The sequence below is a fragment of the Halichoerus grypus genome, chromosome 13 (assembly GCF_964656455.1).
Source record: "Halichoerus grypus chromosome 13, mHalGry1.hap1.1, whole genome shotgun sequence".
Taxonomy (NCBI): domain Eukaryota; kingdom Metazoa; phylum Chordata; class Mammalia; order Carnivora; family Phocidae; genus Halichoerus; species Halichoerus grypus.
Genome location: NC_135724.1, coordinates 89,090,257 through 89,113,920, shown reverse-complemented (window position 1 = coordinate 89,113,920; position 23,664 = coordinate 89,090,257). Strand labels below are relative to the sequence as shown.

Sequence of the window (23,664 nt, the reverse complement as noted above, 5' to 3'; positions counted from 1 at the left end):
GGGTGTAATGAGATTGTCTGCGGGTTCAGCCGCTGGGTGAAGGGGGCTCGGGGGACAGGCAGACACACAAGTCATGCTGCCTTCTCTCATTAGGGACCTGGGGTCCGCCTGCACCTTCTTGCTTCATGCTCAACCAGAGAGAAAGCAAGGGGACCCTGTCGTGCCTACCAGGTTCCTGTTCTGTCTGTGAAACCAAGCAGGCACCTGCCAAGGGGTCGTCTGTCCTGTGGACGCCGGTGCCCTGGGTGCTAGGCTGTCTTTCCCTGATGGCGGTGGGCTTAGTGGCTGCACCCGAGGTAAGCAGCTCAGCCAGAAAGCTATCCGGGCTCAGGCAGCAGCCTTCCCGACCCTGCTGAGCATAGGAGCACCACCTAACTGCTAGCTGAGTACTGGGTGGAAGTGAGCTAAGCATTTTATGTGCATTATGTCATTTAATCCACAAAACAGTCCAACAGGGCAGGTGCTATTCTCACCTACTATTTTGCTATTTTGTAGAAGATAAAATGAAAGATCAAAGAGTTTAAACAGTTTGCCCACGGTCACAGCTGGGAGGTGGCGGAAGGTCTGGCTGACTCAAAGTGCGTGAATTTTAACAACTACATTGACTGTCCTTCTCTGGCTGGTACTCAGACTCCTGCTCAAACTCCACTGGCTGCTGCCTTGTAAAAAGTCGACTAATAAAGAAAAGTACAAGGAAAAGTTGCCCCAAATTCCATCAATCTGAGATAACCCTCACCAGCATCCAGTGAGCATTTTTTTCAGACTCTCTATTTTTCAGACACATACAGAGTAGTAATAACTTTTTCAGACTCTTTATTTTTCAGACACATACAGAGTAGTAATAACTTAACAACAACAAAAAAATGGGTCTTACTCAGCATGCAGTTTTAAAATAAAAAACCAAATTTAATTTTCTTAAATTTAACTGAAGACAAATTCATTTGTGTGTATTTGAAATGAAATGGAAGGAAATTGCTAAACTTCAGAAATACATTTCTTCCTCTTTAAGTGATAATAGTTCCTAAAACTTTTAGTTCCTAAAAGTTCCTTAAAGTTAATGCAGAAAAGAGAAAAACTGTTTTTTAAGAGAAAAACTTTTTAAACAGCTTTATTGAGATACAATTCACATACCGTACAGTTAATTCATTTCAAGTGCACAACTCAGTGGGTTTTTGTATACTACATTATTACTTTTAAAAAATTGTAGTAAATATATGACATAAAATTTGCTCCTATAAACATGTTAAGCATACATTTCCGTGGCATAAGTACATTTACAATATTGTGCCGCCACCTCCCCTACTATTTCCAAATTGTTTTCATTCCCCAAATCCCATAAATAATGCCTCCTCAATTCCCCAGCTCTCCCCAACCCCTGGTAACCTCTAATCTACTTTCTGCAAGAAAAACTTGTAACAGGTTGGAATCATTTTTTTTTTTTAACGAACAAACTTAATTTTTTAAAGCAGTTTTAGGTTCACAGCAAAACTGAGAGGATAGTACAGAGAGTTCTCATATATCCCTCCACCCCACACATACACAGCCCCTCCCCCATCAACATCCCGCACCAGAGTGGGACATTTATCACAGTTGATAAACCTGTATTGGTACATCATTATCACCCAAAGCCCATGGTTTGCATTAGGGGTCACTTTTTGTGTTGTACATTCTCTGTGTGTTGATAAACACATAATGATGTGTATCCACCATTCTAGTATCATACAGAATAATTCTACTGCCCTAAAAATCCCTGTGCTCCTACTGTTCATCCCTCATTAATTTTTTAATCTGTATAATGAACCAGCTTTCATGCCATCCGCCTCTGTTTTTTCCACTTTCAATTTTAGTGGAAAATTTTAGTAATTTTATTATTTGTGTACGTTGTCAGGGTTTTTATATTCTATTCAATAACAATAATTGCCCCAATTTCAAAATTATTAATTCAGTATTCACTGGGGTTCCTCCATTGATGAACTTATTTTTGATTGGTTGGATTTCAGCATCAAGTAATTTTTTTTAAGACTTTATGGATGTCTAAGCCTCTGAGTTTATGTTACAGAATGTCCATTAACTTTATACTCAAAGGACGGTTTTGCTGGGTATAAAATTTGGAGTTACAGCTCTGTAGCTATTACTTCACTGTTTCCTGAGGTTGGGTTTCTGTGGAGGATTCTGATTCTCCTCAACTCACTTCCCTGCTCCCCTAGTTATATGGTTCTTTCTTTATTCTTTAAGATCAGTAACTTTTTTAAAAGGTGTATTATTTATTTGAGAGAGAGAAAGAGAAAGCGTGCACTGGCAGGGCGGGGGGGGAGAGAGCGAGAATCTTAAGCAGGCTCCAGGCTTAGTGTGGAGCCTTGCGTGGGGCTCGATCTCATGACCCTGAGATCACGACCTGAGCCGACACCAAGAGACGGACACTTAGCCGACTGCACCACCCAGGCACCCCAGGATCAGTAACCTTTTAAGGATGTCTTGGTGTTAATCACACCATCAAGGTTTCCTGGGCCACAGAATGGCAGTTTTGTAGAGTCAGTTTTGTTTTTTTTTAATTTCAGGGGATTTTTCTATTACATATTTGAATACTTTCCCCTGTTCCATTATTGTATTTTCTTTACCAATTATGTATATGTTTGATTTCCTTTTGCCTCCCATATCTGTCACTTTGTCTTATTAGTCTTTTCCATTTAATCTTATGTGATTTCTTGCAGCCCACCCACCACATCTCTAGTTGTTCATGCTCTGCTTTGTCATTTAATCATTGCTTATAATATGGTTTTTATTTTTATTTTTATTTTTATTTTTTTAAATGTTTTATTTATTTATTCATGAGAGTCAGAGAGACAGAGAGGCAGAGGCAGAGGGAGAAGCAGGCTCCCCGCCTAGCAGGGAGCCCGATGCGGGACTCGATCCCAGGACCCTGGGATCATGACCTGAGCCGAAGGCAGACGCTTAACCATCTGAGCCACCCAGGCGCCCTATAATATGGTTTTTAAAAAATATGTGAATGTATTTATCTTTCTCATTTTCCACTGAGCTCTGTTAACTCACCTTTCAGCCTTCATCTCTTTCTTTTGTCAAATAATTTCTTTTTTAAAATTTCAGCGTCTCTTTTCTTACACCCATCTGCCCCTTACCAGTTCTTAAGAGATTATATCTGTAATTTCTCTGGGTCTATGACTTGTTTTTTCTGAAGTCTTTCTGATTTCTCTGGATGATTCCTCCTGCTGTGTGTTCTTCATTTGCCCCCCACCCCACCCTTAATGCATAGGACCCATGTGAATTCCTTTGTGATTATTATTCTTTAGCTACCTTCTAAATAGCAGCTTGTGAAAATGTGGGGAGTGGTCCAGAGCAGTCTGCAGCTGCATTATGGGCTTACTCACTATCTGGAAGCCTCTCTCCCTGAGCTTTTATTTATTCTCTGCCTAGGGATTCTGTCTCTCTCAGGTTTCAGGGCTCATACGTCATAATGGTTCTCAGCAAAGCTCTTTACATCACTGGCTGTCTGTGTTATGACCAACCCCTCGCTGCCCCTTTTCTCTCCCCACCCTCACTTCACTCCCAGCACCTCCCTCAGAGGGAAAATGAGTTTCTGTCATAGAAATGGCATGTGGGTGTGATTTCCCATCAGCTCCCACCCCATTTCCATTCCACAGTGTAAAATCGCATCTCTGCCTGTGCTCGGTTGTTTACAGCAGCACTATTCCCATCAGCCCCAAATTGGACATTACCCAAATGCCCATCAACAATGGAGTGGTTGAGTCGATTACAGTACATCTACCCAATGAAATACTAGACAGCAATGAGAACAAACAGTCTACAACCACATGCAATAATTTGGATGAATCCCATGAACATGATGTTGGTCAAAACAAGCCAGAATCAAAAGAGCACATACAGTAGGCTTCCGTATGAAATTGCTCAAAGACAGTTGGGTGTTGGCAATCCATCAGCTTCAATCTCATATAAAGTACAAAACAGGCAAATGGCAGGACAGTGGTTGTTCACAGTTGAGGAGATGTGACTAGAAGGGGACACACAGGGGGCTTCTGGGGTTGTTATTTTCCTGTTTCTTGATCCTTGCTGGTCCTACAGGTGTGTTCAGTTTGTGAAAATATATCTATACTTATGATACGTGCACTTTTTTGTATGTATGTAATACTTCAATTAAAAATTTTTCTTTGGAAAAACAAATGACGGGGGGATGCCTTTCCTTGCCTGGGGTGGCATCCACAGCCCTAGTTCCTGATTCTAGCAGGGGGATCATGGCCATGACTTTCAGGAAGTGATATTTACTTGGGGGGTCCAAGGAGGAGGCCCATGTAAGCTCTCCGCATGTAGCTTTCTTCCAGTTCAGACTTTGTGATGTCTGTGGTTTGGGGGCATAGCGATCTCCTTGTTTCATCAGCCGACGTGACTGCCCTGTATCTGTAGTTGGTGTTTTCGAGGGAGGGCAGTAGAACGGAAATGCTCCTACTCCACCATCTTCAGTAGGAAGTCAGGATAGATTCCTGAACCCACTGGCATGGGTGTTGTTGTAAAGAAACGGGCTTGACTTTCTTAACTAAGTAAAATGCTGGTACTTGTTGAGACCCCTTTAGAGTGATCGCCTTGAAGGACAACACCCAGAGTGGCCAGTGCTCAGAGATCAATGGCCATCTCCTGAGTTCTGCTCCACTCGCCGGGAGCTTCCCTGTGGAAATGTTGGGTGTGATGTTTATGCTTTATGGTCACACCCTGTCTGAGGAGTGTGTCTCTTCTCCCCGCACTCCTGGAAGCAAGTGACAGTCTCTCGTCACCCTGCTCCTGCCCCACCCCCGGCACTGAACTTCGTGGGTGCTCAGCTGCAGGGAATGGCCGCATCTCAGCCTTGAGCACCGTCCTCTCCTGAAGCCAGTGACTGTAGAGTGGCCTCGGTGTGTTTACACCAGCCCCAAACACAGGATGTGGCACAACAGTGCAGGGGGCACACCGGTGGGAGGTCACTTGAACGGTGTGGCACGTTGGTGCCTCGGGGCCTTTGCTCGGCTTGTACTGTTCCTTCTCCTGGAGCACGTCCTCCTTGCATCTACTCCTCCTGGGGTTCCAGGAAGCCCCACTCACGTCACTTGGAAGCTCCACCTTCCCTCAAGCCTTTCCCTAGTCCCCTCCGTACTGACAAACGCCACCCCTGGCTGGTCCACTTTCTCATCTCGGTGACACTGGTAAGCCTGGAAAGCTGCTGGTGTCATCCCCATTTGCTGTATGGAGAGACCGAGGCTCAGCAGGCACAGCCACGTGTCCTGGGGGGACACATGGCTAACAAAGGCTTTGTTAGGTTTTGAAGTCCGATCCTGGAGTGGAGCTCCCCCCATGAGGTCCCGTCATATGGGGTCACTCATGGAGCTCTGATTCCTCCCTCCTGTTCTTAGTCACCATGCACTGAGCTCTAACTGTGCAGCACTCTGCTCTTTCCTTCTGTCTGTCTGGGTACCTGCCGGTGTAGCTCTCTGGCGACTCGTGGGCAGAAACACTGTCTCTCACCCCGTGACAGATGGAGCTGCATCCTAAGCCTTGCAGGGTCTGCTGGTCTCTCGGCCGTCGTGGGGCGGGCGCCCTTGGCTTTGCCCCCCGCTTCGATTGGACACTTGGTCAGACTTGTGTGCAGGCAAGCGTGGGCAGGTCATTTTCCATGGAGCCGTTAAGACCGCCAAGGGCGGATTGCTTAGACTCCTAGAGTTTCTCAGGAACTTTTAGGGATCGCATCTGACTTCTTTGTCATTGAGTCATTGAGGTGATGATGAGACTTGCCCCAGGTCACGGTGTTTCTCCTGAGGCCCCACAGACGTAGGTGTGCGAGCCGCCCTGTTGTGCAGGGCGTGGTGCTTCTGTGACAGGCCTCTGGTACCTTCCGGGCAAGGTGGTCCTTGAGCTTAAACGAGGACCACGTGGAGAAGCTGCGGAGGCACGCGACCCTCACGGAATCTCGTCCTTCCCTCTGCTGCCAGCTCTCACCTCACTCAGCTTCTCCCAAGCCTGCGGTTCTCTCTCCCCAAACCCGTGCCCGTCCCACCCTCTCTGCCAGTTGGAAGCTCATCCCCCTGGCAGCTCTCATGTCTTGCCGCCTGGCCGACCCCAGCCTCTCGTGGGAGGAGGTGATGCTATGGAGACTCCAGGCCATCTCCTCTGCCTCCACTTCCAGCCAGGCTTGAGCATAGGCCTGTGGGCCTCGGGGCAGGCGGGTCTCAGAGCCGAGAGGGGGCAGCCCCCAGCCTCTGCTTTCTCCTCCTGGACATGTCAGCTTGGGCCCGAACCCACATGCCCTCTCATCTTGGGCTGGACCCACCAGCCTTGAGGGAAGGTTAGGGATGGTCTCTTGGCACCGGAGCGTGGCCTCTGGAGAGTTCACCTCTCCCCTTGTGGTGAGTTCAGGGGTTCGGGTTGATCAGGGGAGACACAGGACCAGGAGGGGCAGTAACAAGTGTTTGGCGGCATTTGGACAGCTCGCTTGAGAGGGAAAGTCCCTCCCGGCAAGGGGCCTTCCAAAGTGATGTGTGACCACCACCCAGAAGGGAGGGAGAGTCGGACAGGGGGCTCATGTGGGTAGTGACGTCACTCGGGAGCATGGTGGGGAGCCTCTGGGTCACAGAACTGTCTCGTTTGAGGTCTTTTATTTTTATTTTTTAAAGATTTTTTATTTGTTTATTTGACAGAGACACAGCGAGAGAGGGAACACAAGCAGGGGGGAGTGGGAGAGGGAGAGGCAGGCTTCCCACCGAGCAGGGAGCCCGATGCGGGGCTCGATCCCAGGACCCCGGGATCACGACCTGAGCCGAAGGCAGACATCCAACAACGGAGCCACCCGGGCGCCCCTCGTTTGAGGCCCCAGGGTTTGTCTGATCTATGGCTAGCAAATGTGGGGTGCAGTTTTGTGGGTGATGTAAAGTCGATGAACTCTAATTAGCTAGAAAGATGTTTATTTAGGGGGTGCCTGGGTGGCTCAGTCGGTTAAGCATCCGACTTTCGATTTCGGCTTGGGTCATGATCTCAGGGTCGTGAGATCGAGCCCCGAGTTGGGTTCCACGCTCAGCAGGGGTCTGCTCAAGATTCTCTCTGTCTCTCCTCCTGTCCCTTTCCCCACTCACGCACACGTATACTCTCTCTAAAATAAATAAGTAAATCTTTAAAAAAATAAAAATTAAAAAAATAAAAAGGTGTTTATCTGAACTGTATTTAAAGCAACTGGATGTGTGAGATTGAGTTTGGTGCTGGGGGCTTCGGGCTAATAATCCTACCTGCTATGCAGACGTGAATAACACGGGGGTCATTCTAGGCTAATACACAGGGGCCATCTCTGGCTTATGTATATAATACTCCCGATCCCTCAGTCTCTCTCCCTAGGTGGCTTATTAAAGAATTTCTTTCAGCCCTATGTGGCCATTGTCCCAAGAGTTCTGGTACATTCTTTTCCCTCAATCTCATTAGATAGTAATGCCTTAGTGCCCGGGTGATGCTCAGGCCTCAGACAGATGGTGCCCCAGGGAGGCTGCCTGCCTGGCTGGACCCTCGCTCTTATCACTTAGCCAGTGTCACTGTGAATCTTCACTGACTGCTGTCCCCAGCGTGGTCCTAAAATCAGAATCTAAAATCCTGATTCTGCCACTGCCTATCTTGGAAGACTTCACTCACCTTCCAGTTAGCAGCGTGTAACCTCTCTGGGGGTAACCATGTATACTTACAGCAAAGCCCCCACCATCTAGGGGATGGGTGATGGTGGGTAATTCCATTTTCCAGATCACTGAGATTATGCCTCCTTCGAGCTTGCTTGTTTGTTTTCAAATTTGATTGCTTTCGGTGCAACTCTTCGTCAAATATATTCTTTGTCATCTTAAATAGAAGCTTCTATGAGTACATGGTTTATTTTTTCAAAAGCCTTATTGAGATATAGTTCACACGCTATGCAGCCCGCCCACTGATCTTACTTGTCTCTTCCACCTCCAAGACCGAGCCCGGTGTCGGCAATAGAACAGGTGTCGTAATCGTTGTTGGGCTGAGCTGGAACCACACTTCAGATCACCTCTCTTGGAGAAGTTGGGGTCTTCTGCCCGGAAGCAGTGGTGCCCCTCTGTGCCTGATGACATGCCCCAACACCGGAGGGTCCCGGGCTGCTGATGTTTAAATTTCTCACGTTGGTTTTTCGTACTTCTGTTGGTCCTCCCTTCCTTCCTGTGGCCAGCTGCAGTCACTGGGCCTGCCTCAGCGACACCAGAGCCCCGGGCCACTGCCGCCGCAGCTTGCTGGAACGGCGTGTAAACGAGAGCGCCATGCTCTTTACGCTTAGGGGATGCGACACCCTCCCACCACCCGGCCCTCACTCGTGGGACGACAATCCTTTATTTCCCTGTGGCTGATCAGGGTTCACATAGCTTCTACAAGATTGCTGAGCAAGCAAGGAAAATGAAGGCTGGGGAGGTGAGGGGATTTGTTCAAGGTCACGCCATGGGCTGCTGGTGGAGTCGAGACCAGGTCTTTCCTCTGTGCTGTTGTGCCCACCAGCCTTTCAGGAAGTGACTCTCCTGCCCTCTCTCTCTCCCTCTCAGGGGTCCTCGGTGAATTTTGTCATGGTTATTTAAGGAACCTCGCCTAGAAGTCCCAACACGCATTTCCCCATCGACGGGAAGGCTTGGACTCCAAGATGATTATAAAGGAATATCGGATTCCTCTGCCCATGACCGTGGAGGAGTACCGCATCGCCCAGCTGTACATGATACAGGTGGGTCTTGGGCCAGGGCAGGCCACGCGGGGCTTCCCACGCCCTTGGGGGGCAGGGAGGTGGCATCGCGGCCTTGACAGCCCAGTGTCTGCCCAGCAGGCTCCTGGTAAATGTGTGAACTGCATGGCATTCTGGCTTCCCAGCACGACGCCAGGAACACAGGAGCGCGGTGGGTGTTTGTGGCACTGGGTTGTCTCGCCAGCGCTGCATTTGGTCCTAACACTCTGCATTTAATACCGACCTCTCACGGATTCAGATACTATCTATGTGTTCGGTCAGCTTGAGCTGCTATAACAAATACCACAGACTGGGGGCTTAGACAACAGACATTTATTTCTCAGCGTTCTGAAGGCTAGAAGCCCAAGGTCAAGGGGCTGGCAGAGTGGTGTCTGGTGAGGGCCCTCCTCCTGGCTTTGCCTGGATGGCCACCTTCTCACTGAGTTCTTGATGGTAGAAGGGGCGAGGGGGCTCTCTGGGGTCTCTTCTGGGAGGGCACTAATCCTACTGTGAGGGCTTCATCCTCATGACCTTATCATCTCCCAAAGCCTGACCTAGTACCATCACATTGGAGGTTGGGGGCTTCAACATACGAATCTGGAGGGGACACAAAAATTCAGTCCATTTGACAGACAGGAAGGTGTGAGCCAAAGAAGGTCAATGACTTGCCTGGGAGCACCTGGCCTATTTTCTGGTTCCCTAGGCTGCCTGCAAGACAGCAGTATCCACCATGTGGCTGATTTATAGTCACAGATGAGTTTGAGGATGACCGATTCCTATGACAAGCCAGAGGATACCATGCGCCTCCCCTCCACCCCCCACCCAGACGTTGGGGACCTCCCTACTCAGAGCCTGGCTGACCTGGGACACGGAGTGGGAAGACCCGGGATCGGGTTGCAAGTGGCCCAGATATGACCACGCTCCTACTCGCTGGGGTCCTGCTCCTCAGGGGAGGTCCCCCTCCCCAGCTGCCCTGCCAGCACTGTGCTCATCCTTCATGCCCCCTTGGCCCGGCTGGGCAGCTTTCCTCCCAGTGAGGAGTCGGATTACAAACCTGCTCTCACCTGGCTCTGCTCTTCTGGGCATACGGATGCCTCGGTGCCACCCCTAGACCATGGTGTCACATGGGGCCCTTGGTGCAGGGAGAGCCCCGGCCGGCAGGGCTCCACCTCCACCCCTGGAACTGCTGGTGGGTGCACACCCATCCACCCGGCTCTAGGGAGTTAGTAACGAGCTCCCTGCAGAGCCCAGACCCCTAGTCCCTTCTGGAAGGAGCCCCATGAAGCTACCAGAGTTTGAGCAGCAACCCCCCAGCATGGGGAGCTTGAGTAGGAAGAGAATGGGAGGTGAGCCAGCCTCTCTGGGGGACTGTTGGCTCCCCCTGCTTCAGAAGTGCCACTCGGTTCCCTCTTGAACCGCTCACCCCGTAACTATTCCTAGAGAGCAGGGGGAGGAGAAGCGACTCACCTCGGCCCCCCAGCTCTGAGCTATCTGGAAATTGCTCAGCCTGTTCAAGGATGCTGTTCATCCTGCGGCTCCCCAGTTCCCACCCAAGGCAGGGGGGCCCAGACCGTGGCAGGCCTCCCCCCAGCTCCACCGTGCCCGCCAGCTGGCGGGGGTGGGCCTCAGGATCCAGGGGCTCACTTTTAGCTCCTAGAATATCCCACAGCTTTTTGGAGCATGTGAACACCTCTGACTGGGCTCCTCAGAAGCACCTGCCATCCTCAACCCCTTTTTTTGAGGTATTTTGTTCTTTTCAAAACATCTATCCTTACGCTTCCAATTAATGTTCAATATCCTATAGCCCCCCCTACGTGATCCCTCCTATGGGCCCGGGGCTGCCTGTGTGTGTTCGCTCATCGGAGCCCCACTGACACCTGTCTGTCTCTCCAGGCGACCTTCCTCTGCTCCTGCTTTGGCACTGTCTTACCTACCACTGGCCCCCGAACTCCTGGGGGCGCCGTCCACCATGGGGGGTGATGGACGAGCATATTATCTCCGTTGTGTGACAGTTTCACGGGTGCAGACATGCATCGCAGCCCACCAGCTGCATCTTTACATGTATGTGGTTGGCTCTGTGCCAATCGTATCTCAGTAAAGCTGTTAAAACACTAAGTCAAATGCAGACTTTTCTGGGCCCAGCCTGGGCGGAGGGCTGGGTTACAGAGAAGAATGGAAAGAGCTTCCTGCTCTCCAGGAGTGCCATCGGGGAGGTGGATGTGCGTGCAGCTTACCGAATGTAGGCCAGGAGACAGGGCGCGGATGTTCCCGGGGGCCTCAGGCCAGCGGCCCCGGGAGAGCCCCCACTGTGAGCTGGGCCTCACGCGGTGGGTAGGCCCTCAAGGAAGGCAGCTGTGTTTCTGTGGAAAGAAGAGGAAATTTAGTTTCTTTGCTCCTGCCCAGCTTACCGGCTGGGGTGGCCGCTAGCAAGGGGTCTGCCTTCTGAACTCACCACCTCCTCCATGGGCTCGTGAGCGAGGTGGGATGAGCTCACGTGTCAAACTGCTTCATGCTGTGCCTGACCAGCGCTCAGTATACATGCTGTTCAAGGCAACAACAACAAAAAGAAGAAGAAGGAGAAGAAGGAAAGAAGAAAAGTTGTTCTGGCTGGGAGAGAGCCTTCCATCACCCGTGGAGGTGCTCAGCAGATGCTTGCCTTGGAGGGAGTGACTGGAGGTGGCTTGGCCAGGACCCTGGACAGCTCCAAGGGCGGCTCCTTGGGAGGGGGCCTTTGAGTCCTTCATCCCGTGCTTTTTCTGCCCAGGCCCATGGTGGCTCAGGTCCCTCCCATGCAGCCCCCAGATCCCACAGGATGGGGGAGGGGGGAGTTCCCCACTCAGCCTGTGTGGGCAGGGGTCATGAGTCAGGCCTCCCCCTGGGCACATGTGTGCCCCTGGGGAGCTGGGCTTGTCTCTGCTGCCTTTCTGCAGTCTCCCTGGGAGGCTCCACAGCGCAGCTTGTGGGAATGGTTGGCAAGGGTGGGGCCGGTGGCTTCTGCTGTGGGCAGAGAAGGTCAGCACGATTCGAGAAGAGCTTACTCCTCTGTGGCATGACTGAGAGCCTCAGCTGAGCAGGGGACTGGGCACCCCCGGATGCCATTGCCAGAGGGGAGCCAAGGGTCAGCCCTCTGGGGTGTCAGCTCCAAAGTTGGAGGAGGTGCCCAGGCTCAGAGGGAACCAGTGATAGTTGAGACCAGGACCCATTTGTTCATCCAGCTGATCTTTACTGTGCAGGCGGGGAAGAAAGTGCTTTGCAGGGAGTACAGACGCACTCCCAGTCTGGGTCCCCGCGGCTCTGCCACTGCTCACTGTGGCCCGTGTGGCCCCAAGTGGCCTGTGTTATCCATCTCCCATGAGTGACTTGTGTTCCCCCAAATTTACATCCACCCAGAACCTTAGACTGTGACCTTATTTCGAAGCAGGGTCTTTGCAGAGGTAATTAGTTAAGGACCTTGAGATGAGATCATCTTGGATTGAGAGTGGGCCCTAAATCTAATGACTGTTGTCCCTATAGGAAGAGGAGAAGACAGAGAAAAGGTGAAGGTCATGTGACAGTGGAGGCAGAGAGAGCAGAGTGATGTGGCCACAAGCCTAAGAATGCCTGGGGCCCCTGGACTGGAGGAGGCAAGGCAGGGTCCTCCCCTAGAGCCTCCAGAGGGAGCTTCTGGGATGGACATGCTGGCTTTCTTGGGCAAGGAGTCTGAGGACAACTCAGGCTCAAGTCACCCGAATGGGCAGAGGCTTCTGTGCAGCCCTACGGAGGCCGATAGGACCCTCCCCACCCCTGCACCCTGTCCCCCGTCTCTTCTCCACCGTTGGGTCCCCGGCAGGCTGGGCACCCCACTTCAGCCCTCGGACACTCCATGTAGCCCTAGCTCCTCTGACCTGCATGTCCCCTTCTCACCGAGCCACCCCGAATCCCAGATGTGTTTGTTTCCTGGGGCCGCCATAATAAAGCACCACAAACTGGGGGGCTTAAAGCCACAGAAATGTGTTCTCTCACAGTTTGGAAGCCAGAAGTCTAAAATCAAGGTGTCAGCAGGGTTTGCTCCCACTGAAGGCTCTAGGGGAGGATCCTGTCCTGCCTCTTCCAGCCTCTGAGGGCTGCCGGGGTTCCTTGGCTTACAGCTGCATCCCTCCCATCTGTGCTTCTGTCTTCACTTCTTATAAGGACATGGTAGGACATGGATTGGATGTAGGACCATAGATTAGGTGTAGAATTTTGGAAACTGACACCAGAGAGAAGTGACTCGCCCAGGATGAGAGGGAGCTGGTCACACAGTTGGGACTAGAATGCACGTCTTTGCTCAATAAAAAATCGGGTACCTGCCTTGTGCCAAGGTGTTTTCATGCTGTGGGCTGAGCAGGCCCCAGAGTCAAACAGATCTCGAGTTCTGGCCCGGCTCCGCCACCTGGAAACTGTGTGCCTCAAACAAGTCACTCCAGCTCTCTTAGCCCCTGCCTTCGCATCTGCAAACTGGGGACAGGAGCATACTGCACCTTTCTCAAGGGGTTGTTGCAATCACGAAAGGAGAAAGGACATGGAAAGAAAGCACTTGGCACAACCATAACAAACGAAGCTACTGCAAGAGGCAGGAGCTCACAAAGTGTCTGGGGCACGGTTGCTGCTTTCATTACAGAATCTGGGCCACATTCCAGGGGCTCCTTTAAAGAGTGAGGGATGGTGCGTCCCCACGGACCCCATCTGTGCCCTCCACCGGGGTCTTTCCTATTTTTTTTCTGAAGGGGAGTCAGCTGCTCTGGGCCACGGAGATATAGCACATCTTTGTGCCCTAGGGGTGAGACCGTGCTCTTGGGAGTGCCTCTGTGTGTGTGTGCATGGGTGTGTACACTTAGGAGTGCCTGTGTGTGTGTGCATGGGTGTGTACACTTAGAAGTGTGTGTGTGTGCATGGGTGTGTACACTTAGGAATGCCTCTGTGTGTGTGTGCATGGGTGTGTACACTTAGGAGTGTGTGTGTGCATGGGTGTGTACACTTAGGAGTGCCTGTGTGTGTGTGCATGGGTGTGTACACTTAGGAGTGTGTGTGTGCATGGGTGTGTACACTTAGGAGTGCCTGTGTGTGTGTGCATGGGTGTGTACACTTAGGAGTGCCTGTGTGTGTGTGTGCATGTGTGTGTACACTTAGTGCGTGTGTGTGTGTACATGGGTGTGTACACTTAGGAGTGTGTGTGTGTGTGTGCACATGTGCACACCTGCTGTTCAGGAAGCTGACCGAAGATGGCCTCGGCGATGGCGTCATGTCACCATGGAAACAGATGCCGGGCTTAAAGTTACTGGGACCTTAACCACGAGGCTTTCTGCATAAGCAGAAACCTGAGCTTTTGGACACTGGGAAGAACATTTGTGGCAGAGAGACACTCAGAGGTGACCCAGGCATTGTCCCTCTCAGGCGGCGCCGCCGAGGCCCCTTCCTGCACCCCGTGTTCGAGCTCTCTGAAACCCTAGTGAGTACAGACGCAGCGCTGGTTTCTGTTTGTGTGTTTTATACCAGCTTGATTGAGATGGAAGTGGCACACCACATAATCCGCACATTTAAAGTGTACAGTTTAGGGGTTTTTAGCAAATTCATAGAGTTGTCAAACCGTCACCACGATTTTAGAGCATTGTCATCACCTCAAAGAAGAAGTCAATCTCCATCCCCCCACCCCATCCCCAGGCAACCAGTAATCTGCTTTCTGTCTCTATGGATTTGCCTGTTCTAGAAATTCCTTATCAGTGGGTTTGGACGCTATGTGGCCTTTCGGGTTGGGCTTCTTACACGTTGTTTTCAAGGCTCATCCACGTTGTGGCAGGTGGCAGCCCCTCCTTCCTTCTTGTGGCTGAATCGTAGTGCATTGTGTGGATATAACTTGTTTATCCATTCTTCAGATCACGGACATTTGGGTTGTTTCCACCGTTTGGCTCTCGTGAATAATGCCGCTGTGAACATTCGTGTACAAGTTTCTGTGTGGAAATATTTTCCTTTTCCTGGATGTATACCTAGCACTGGAATGGCTGGGTCATATGGCAATTCTATGCTGAGCTTTTTTGAAGAACTGCCAAACTATTTTCCACAGCGGCTGTACTGTTTTCCATTCCCATGAGCAGTGCGGGGGGTGGGGGGTCCAGTTTCTCCACATCCTCACCAACACTTGCTATTGTCTGTCTTTTTAGCCATCCTACTGGGTCAGGATTGGTATCTCGTTGTAGTTTTGATTTGCATCTCCCTAATGATTAGTGATGTTGAGCATCTTTTCATGTGCTTGTTGACCATTTATATACTTCTTTGGAGAAATGTCTATTCAAGTCCTTTGGCATTTTTAAATTGGGTTGCTTCTTTGTTGTTGAGTTGTAATAGTTCTTTAATATTTTAGATACATTATTATCAGATATTATCAGATATATTATTTACAAGAATTTTATCCCATTCTGTGGGTTGTCCTTTTACTCCCTCCATAATGTCCTTTGATGCACAAAAGTTTAAAAATTTTTATAAAGTCCAATTTATCTGTTTTTTGTTTGGTTGCTTATACATTGGGTACCGTATTTTAAAAACCATTGTCACATCCAAGGTCATGAAGATTTACTCCTATGTTTTCTTCTAAGAGTTGTATAGCTTAAGCTCTTACATTTAGGTCTTTGATCCATTTTGAGTCAGTCTTTTTTTTTTTTAAGATTTTATTTATTTATTTGACAGACACAGCGAGAGAGGGAACACAAGCATGGGGAGTGGGAGAGGGAGAAGCAGGCTTCCCGCTGAGCAGAGAGCCCGATGCGGGGCTCGATCCCAGGACCCTGGGATCATGACCTGAGCCGAAGGCAAACACTTAACGACTGAGCCACCCAGGTGCCCCTGAGTCAGTCCTTATATGTGATGTGAGGTAGGGATCCAACTTCATTGTTTTGCATGTGGATATGCAAATTGTCCCAGCAATATACTGGGATGTGTTGAAAAGACTTCTTTCCCTCACTGAAAGATCTCAGCACTCTGGTTGAAAATCAGTGCATTTAGTATACAGATATATGGGTTTATTTCTAGACTCTCGACCCTTTTCTTTGGATCTATCCTATGCCAATGCTACATTGTTTTGGTTACTGTAGTTTTGTAGCAAGATTTTATGTAGGAAAGTGTAAATGCTCCAACTATGCTTTGTTTTGTTTTCAAGATTGTTTTGGCTCTTTGAGATCCTTCACTGATCCTTCCTGGTTTTAGGATCAGTTTTTCCATTTCTACCAAAAAGACCACTGGGAATTTTGACAGGGATTGCATTGGATCTTTAGATTGCTTTGGGGAATATTGACATCTTAACAATGTTAAATCTCCCAATGCATGAACATGGCTGTCTTTCCACTTATTTAGATCTTTATTTTCTTTTGGCAGTGTTTTATAGTTTTAGCATGTAAGTGTTTCACCACCTTGTTAAATTTATCCAAGGTATTTTATTCTTTTGAGTGCTCTTGTCAATGGAAATGGTTTCTTAATTTCCTTTCTGCACTGCTTATTTTTGTGTGTGGATTTTGCATCCTGCAACTTTGCTGATTTCATTTATTATGTCTAACAGGTTTGGGGGATTCTTTAGGATTTTCTGTATGTGGGATTTTGTCATTGGCAGATTGAAATTGCTTTACTTGCTCTTTTCCAATTTGAGTGCCTCTGATCATTTCTTTTTCTTGACTAATTTCTTGGGCTAGACCCTGCAGTACAGTGTTGAATAGAAGGAAGAGAGCGGGCATCCTCATCTGGTTTCTGATCTTGAGAACCCTGTCAGTCCTGGGACTGATGGGGGTCAAAGGGAGGACTGTGCACTTGCAGTGCTGGAGCTCGGAGGGAAATCAACCCCTGCTCAGTCTCCTGTAGGAGTGCTGGGAGGGGGGGTGGAGTCTGGGTCTGGATTTGGGGGTCCAGAAGTGACACAGGAAAAGCCAGCCTGGTTGCCCAAAGCCCTTCCTCCTCTCAGCGCCCCTTGGCCTGGTCTCCTCAGCCCCTTCCCTTCTGCAGAGTGCTCTGGCCCCAACCCATCGCAAGCACTTTTGTCCCCACAGAAGAAGAGCCGGAACGAGACATATGGCGAGGGCAGCGGCGTGGAGATCTTGGAGAACCGGCCATACACAGACGGCCCCGGCGGCTCTGGGCAGTACACACACAAGGTGTACCACGTGGGCATGCACATCCCCAGCTGGTTCCGCTCCATCCTGCCCAAGGCGGCCCTGAGGGTGGTTGAGGAGTCTTGGAACGCCTACCCCTACACCCGAACCAGGTGGGCCTTTCCCCACACCCCGAGCTGTTAGGCAGGGAAGGAACCCTGGGGGTGGCCCCCTAGGCAGGCTCACCCTCCACACTCCGAGGAGCCCAGGCTCCTGGGGAGCTGAGCCTCTGTTCCAGGAGCCTCTGTCCTCAGGGATCAGGCAAGAGAGGGGAGGGTCAACACCTAGATACCTCTCCACCTGCCCGAGGGAGGCCGGGAAGGCACGAGGCAAGCGAGGGTCACCTGAGACCCCTTTGCCCTCTGGGAAGGCTCAGGGAATACAAACCTCTGTTAATAATCACCTGACAATGGGGGACCATTAACCGACCATCTGGGAAGAAACATGAACCAAGGATAGACCAGATGGCCCAGCGATTCCCTCCAACCCTGAGACCTTCAGCACCTGTGACATTGTTTTATTATATTCCACTTTGAATGGGGCTTTCTTTGGATTCCCAAAGAAAGGAGGCTCTTCACTCCATGCCCCCACCCTCACCCGTCCAGGGTAGCTGAGTAGAACAGACAGGGGGCTGCTCTCAGCTGGCACCCACAGCTGTATAGGTGGGGGTCCCCGTGAGTCCCCCCCACTGGATGAGGACCTGGGCTTGTCAGAGGATCTACTGAGGTTATTTCTCTTCCCAGAGGCACTTTCCTCCTGTGAGCTCATCTCCAGCCAAGAGAGAGGGGCTGTTGCCTTGTTGCCAGACCTGGTGGCTCGGGGGTGGGGGGTTTGGGACGTGACATGTCACAGAGTGCTAGTCTGGATTCTTGTGGCGTGTCTGTGTGTGCCTGTGTCCCTACCGTGCCTTACACATGTGGACGATGGCCACAGGGTCTCTGGCAGCTTCCTATAATGTCTCCCTCTTCCCCCTAAACACATCCCCCCCTCCCCACAGCCTGGCCTCGGCAGTTCTCGGGACAAGGGGAGGGTTCCCGAGGTGGCCAGGACAGGCGAATCTCGGCCACCACTCCAGCCCTTTCTCCCTCTCGTGCCCAGTGGGGTCCAGCAGGCCCTGACCCAGCCATCCCACAGCCAGCCCTGCAAGCCACCGGTCCTGACGTGTGCTTTCCTTCCGTACACAGGTTCACTTGCCCCTTTGTGGAGAAATTCTCCATTGACATCGAAACCTTTTATAAAACGGATGCTGGAGAAAACCCAAATGTGTTCAGCTTGTCTCCTGTGGAGAAGAACCAGCTGACAATCGGTAACCACTACCACAGCCCTCCCATCCCGGGGAGGGCCAGAGTCCCATAGGGCCACTTCCTGGCTCTTCCTGCCTGCGTGACCTGGTCTCTGGGCCTGGCAGGCTCCAGGCTGGCTCCTGTCCTAGGCGGGGAGGTCAGAGTCCAAGCAAGCACTGGGCACTGGGGGAGGCAGGACCAGCCTCCTTGGCCCCATGTTCCTGACGTGCACACTGACGCTGGGTGCCTTCCCCACTCAAGCCCCTTCCCTCCACCCCTTCAAGGCGTCCCCCTCCCCGGAGTGCAGACGTGTGCGCAGGGGGGTGGGGGTGGGGGGACCTCAGGCTGACTGCCGAACCTGAGTGCAGTGGGCTTGGGGGGGCTGTGTCCCCTTGATGGCAGGTAGTCTCTGCTCCGCTGCCCTCCACCTCACTCTGTCATGAGGAGACAGCCCTGTGTGTTCAATCTTTTTTAAGAGAGGCCAGAAATCAGGATTTGCATGTGAAATCTTCCAGTTCCTAAATAAACGTGTGCTGGCCACACAGACCACATCTGCGGGCCCCCTGCAGCCCAGCAGCCCCTGGTCTGCAACCTATGGGTTCCAGGCCCTATAGCGCGAGCCGCCATGGGGGCGCTGCTGGCAGGTGCACGACGCCTGTCGGACAGGTGGCTGCCAGGGCCCCGGGGTCACGCTCTCAGGCAGCCTCTGAGGGGCAGGAAGGGCTTTTCCCTGGGCGCCCTCACCCGGCCCCCTCCCTCCTGCTGGAGTTTTCAGGCCCCACCAGGGTTCTAGAGCTATGTTAGTCTGCCCAGGCTGCCGCAACCAAGGACCACAGACGGCGGACTTCAACACAGATGCGCATGGTCTCACGGTCTAGAGGCCAGAAGTGGGGTTGTCTCCTGGGGTCACTGAGGGAGAATCTGTTCCGGGCCCTGCCCCTAGCTTCTGGTGGCTGCTGGTGATCTCTGGCATTCCTTGGCTTGGAAACACATCACCCCAGTCTCTCCCTCATCTTCACGTGGCATTCTCCCTAGGTGCGCTTGTCTGTGTCCGAATTTCCCCTTTTTATAAGTGCATTAGTCATCGTGGAGTAGGGCCTCCTACCCTAATGACCTCATTTTAATTTGATTACGTCTTTAAAGGCCTTATCTCCAAATAAGGTCACATTCTGAGGAACTGGGGCGTCAGGACTCCAACATATGAATGGGGGGCAGGGCGGGGGGTACACATTCTACCCACAACAGGAGGGACGGACCCAGCATGATACAGGCCCTCCACCAGCTCAGGTCTGGCCAGCCTCAGACACGGCCTGAGCCCCACGGCTCCCTCCAGAGGCCACCTGCCGTGGCTCCTAAGTCTCTGTAATATGACTCATCCCCACCCCAGCCCGCCCCTTGCCCCTTGGCCTTTGCCTGCCCACACAGGCCGTGCATGTGGCCTGCTCCAGGAAGGATCTCTGTCCCCGCCGAATGCCACGGCCCTTGGGCCGCCCCTGACCCCTTGCTGGTTTCAGTGGAGCCCACGTCTGTGTTTGCAAACCACAGCATGGGTTCCATGCAGGCCGGGGAGCGGGGAGACGAGACAGCCGGAGCCTGCCCAGGGCCTAGCCCCCCCGCCCCCCGTGCCATCATCCCCATACATCCGGGAAAGGGGCTCTCTGAGCCACAAACTCTCTCCTGGGATTTATGTACCCCAGGTGTGTGCCCAGCCCTGTGTAACACCCGCGTGCCTTGGGAGGGGCACAGTAGGAAGAAGCATGTGCCAAGAGGTGGCACAGCCCAGGTCCTTCCCAGAGTTGCTGCTATTTCTCTCAGCCCCCCATCCCACACCCAGCCAGGTCCCACCAGCCCCCAGTGCTCTTTCCCCAGCACCCAGCCCTATGGCCTCCACTACCCACTCTCAGGACCGGCCCAGGTCCAACACCTCCTGCCGGTCTCCTCCCTTCTGATCGAAGACGGGCTCCTAGCAGCCAGCCTGCCTTAAAGCCACTGTGTAAATATAAGTAGAATATGGGGCCACTTCCCCCGCAGGGTGCTGCTGGGAGCCCAGCCTGGTGAGAAGAGGTTGCATCGCTGTCCCCTCCCCCATACAGACACTCTGGCGGCTCCCCAAACTCTCGCATCCCGTGCTGCGGGGCCTTCTTGGCTCCACTGCTCTGCTCCTGTAGCTGAAACGCCACTTTCTCTGGGAAGCTCTTCCTGGCCTTCTCTTCTGTTCGCCGCCGCCCGCCGCCACCGCCCTCCTATCCCACGTCCCCTGTGGAAATTGATCTCCCCATGCCTCCTCAGCTCTTCACCTGATTAACTGCTTAGAGTCACAGGAGGACACAGGCCCTGAGGTCGGGAGAGCTCAAGGTCAGAGTGGCCCAGAGCACCATCCCCAGTCCCATGTTCGGCCCTACGGCATATGAGGCCCAGAGGCCTGTGAGGCTTTGCGGGTGGCGGGGACATGGGGAGGGCACTGAAAAGGAAGGGGTGGGGTGGAGGTGGGGCAGAAGTGGCCACTGGCAGGCTCTCCCCACAGACTTCATCGACATTGTCAAGGACCCCGTGCCCCCCAACGAGTATAAGACGGAAGAGGACCCCAAGCTGTTCCGCTCGATCAAGACGCAGAGGGGACCCCTGTCTGACAACTGGATCGAGGAGTACAAACAGCAGGTTTTCCCCCTCATGTGTGCCTACAAGCTCTGCAAGGTGGAGTTTCGCTACTGGGGCATGCAGTCCAAGATCGAGAGGTTCATCCATGACACCGGTGAGCTCGCCCGTGCCCGCTGCCTCCCTCTTCATCCAGCTGTGGTTCGACGTTTCCCTCTTATTCCTGAAAGATGACCCAAAGCCCATGTGCAGCTTCCCGCGGGGTGTATCTTGACTACTTGCCGGGCGCCTAGAGGTGACAGGCAGTGTATGTTGGTTGTCTGCTTAAGAAGCCCCAGAGCATGTCCCCAGACACTCTGGCTTGTGTTCATAGCTTATATATAGTGCCGACCTCCTGAGGGGCAGTAGCCCCGGGAGACAGCCTCCCTGCTGCTTACCTGCACCAGGCCCTGACCCCAGCTCCGCCTCCCCCATGGGCTGGGCGTCGTGGGGGCAGAGGGTCTTGGACACCATGGGGCCCTCACACCAATGGGACCAATGGGCCCAACCTGGGGCTCCTCTCTCCCCTAGCACCTCAGCTCCCTACTTGCCCCCCAGGTCGTGGCATGAGGTCAGTGCCAAGGGCCTGACCCAGCCCCAGGCTCATGATCCAGGAGTGGCATCTGGGCAGGTATCTTTTGACTCCAAGAATCAGGGTTTGGGTTTAGCTGTGAACAGAGCTACACCCTTGATAGTGTGCGTCACGTGTGTCCTATCAGCTCACAGTGACCGATGAGGATAGCCATGTTACCCCCGCTTGCAGAGGAGGAAGCAGAGAGCCCAGGTCTCCCGTCCCAGCTGCCCGAGACCTGAGCTGACATTCTTGCAGCAACGGGCAGGGGCATCGCAGCAGATGGTCTCTTCAGTGTGGGACCCAAGGGTGGCATGCCTGAGGCCATGGCCCAGGACTTGGGGCGCAGAGACAGTCTTGGCTGAAGGAGGGCGCAGAAGGTCAAGGGATTTAGGAAGGATTGCAGGGGAGGCAGAGTGGCCTGAGCCAGGAGGAAGTGTCACCGGAGACCAGCCCAAGGACATGACATGGCCTGACCACTTGGAAAGCCACTCCACTTTCTCTAGGAAAGTGGAAGATGCATGCCCCGAGATCCAGTGACATCCCTCCCGGGTTTTCCCCCGAGAGAAACTCTTGTACACATTCCAGAATGTTCAGAGCAGCAGATTTGTAAAAGCTAAGTGGACAGACAATGAAAGTGAGCCAAAGACCCAATAGCAAAAGAAGGAATAAACAAAATGGCATTGCAAACAAATAAATACCAGACAGCAACAAACCTGAAACTCACCCAAAAAAAACCCACAAATGGCAGGAAAAGACATGCAGCATGACGCAGACATGTAAATGTCAGCAACATGCACACCAGCCTAACGTGTCAGGTAGGAAAACACATCTGTGGGCTGCAAAAGGAGAGGAAAGTAAATGAGGCTGGAGCGGGCAGGAGGAGAGGGTGTCCAGGACGGCCATCCCAGGGCTCCCTGCTTCTGGTCGCGTCTGCTCCCTCACTGGGTGGTGTGGATAGGGATGATGCTCTCTTTCTTCTTAATGTTTTCTTAGTGAGCTTTATCGAGGCCTAATTTTGCATACCATACACTTCCCCCCCTTGTAAGAGGACAGTTCTATAAGTGGCAGTATATTCAGAGTCGTGCACACGGTTCTAGAACATTCCATCACCCCAGTCTTTTGTTCATGTTCACAGTCACCCCCACGCCCACCCCCAGCCCAAGGCAACCCCCTCTGCCTTCTGTCTCTAAAGTTCTTTTATTATCCTTTATACCTTGAAAGCGATCTCATTTTATCATTTGACTTGCATGATATATTCTTCTACGTCTTACTTTGTCTTATTTTGCATCTTATTTTATATGTATATATGTTCTATTTGTGAAAAAGGACCAACCCACTTTGAACGGGAACTTGATTTCCATGTGGAAATTCGACAGCAAAAGTGTACTAGACACTGAGGCGGGAGACGGTGGGGGAGCCCTCCTCCAGCTCCCCCTGGGGCAGGAATCCCCCCAAAATTCAGCGTGGCTTCTGAGCAGCCACGATCCCTCAGGAGGCCACTCTGCTCCAATTATAGAACCTCGTGAGGCCATCTGTGAGCCAGACCCCTCATTTACAGATGGGGAAACTGAGGCATGGGGAGGCAGTGATTTGCCCACAGCCACACAATGGGTATAACCTCGGGGTGCCTCCCAGCCCCACGCCCAGCCCTGGGGGCTAACGTCTCTCCTGTCTCCCCCTCCCGCCCCCGCCACCGCCTGGGGGCAGGCCTGCGGAAGGTGATGGTGAGGGCCCACCGGCAGGCCTGGTGCTGGCAGGATGAGTGGTACGGGCTGAACATGGAGAACATCCGGGAGCTGGAGAAGGAGGCGCAGCTCATGCTGTCCCGCAAGATGGCCCAGTTCAACGAAGATGACGAGGAGGCTGCAGAGCTGGCCAAGGACGAAGCCAGCCAGGCCCAGGTCCCTGGGGAGGCCCCCCAGCCCAGCAGCAGCAGCGGGGAACCCTTGGCAGGCCGGGGCCTCAAGAAACAGTGGTCCACGTCCTCCAAGTCCTCGCGGTCCTCCAAGCGGGGAGGTGAGCCCCGGGGCACATAGCACCCCCTTTCTCCAGGCGGGGGGGGGCTCTACCTTCCACGAGTCTACCCCAGGACAGCCCTCACCCCCGTCCACGGCAGCCAGCCCCCTGCCACAGCCAGATAATTCTGACTCCAGACATGGACTCTTGCTTCCCAACCTTGTGGGCCACACCTGTGGGGAGTCAGAACCATTCTGCTGGTAGCCCCCCAGCTCAGAGCGAGCCCAGGGTGCCTCCCCCCGTAGCAGGTGACCCTGG

General features: G+C 52.5%; 1 protein-coding gene across 11 annotated transcripts in view; it reads left to right on the top strand.

Moving 5' to 3' along the window:
* PITPNM2 (phosphatidylinositol transfer protein membrane associated 2) overlaps positions 1 to 23,664 on the top strand; it is a 132,892-nt gene that overhangs the window by 90,329 nt on the left and 18,899 nt on the right. For 10 of the 11 annotated variants that reach the window (XM_078061051.1, XM_078061049.1, XM_078061054.1 and 7 more), the window contains 5 exons: positions 8,583 to 8,755; positions 16,798 to 17,012; positions 18,084 to 18,205; positions 20,707 to 20,934; positions 23,098 to 23,406. In XM_078061051.1, the coding sequence (XP_077917177.1) occupies positions 8,678 to 8,755; positions 16,798 to 17,012; positions 18,084 to 18,205; positions 20,707 to 20,934; positions 23,098 to 23,406 (952 nt within the window). In that variant the 5' untranslated portion in view covers positions 8,583 to 8,677. Of the gene's footprint in view, positions 1 to 8,582; positions 8,756 to 16,797; positions 17,013 to 18,083; positions 18,206 to 20,275; positions 20,538 to 20,706; positions 20,935 to 23,097; positions 23,407 to 23,664 lie in introns of those variants that run through there. The other variant, XM_036080245.2, reaches the window with a different exon arrangement.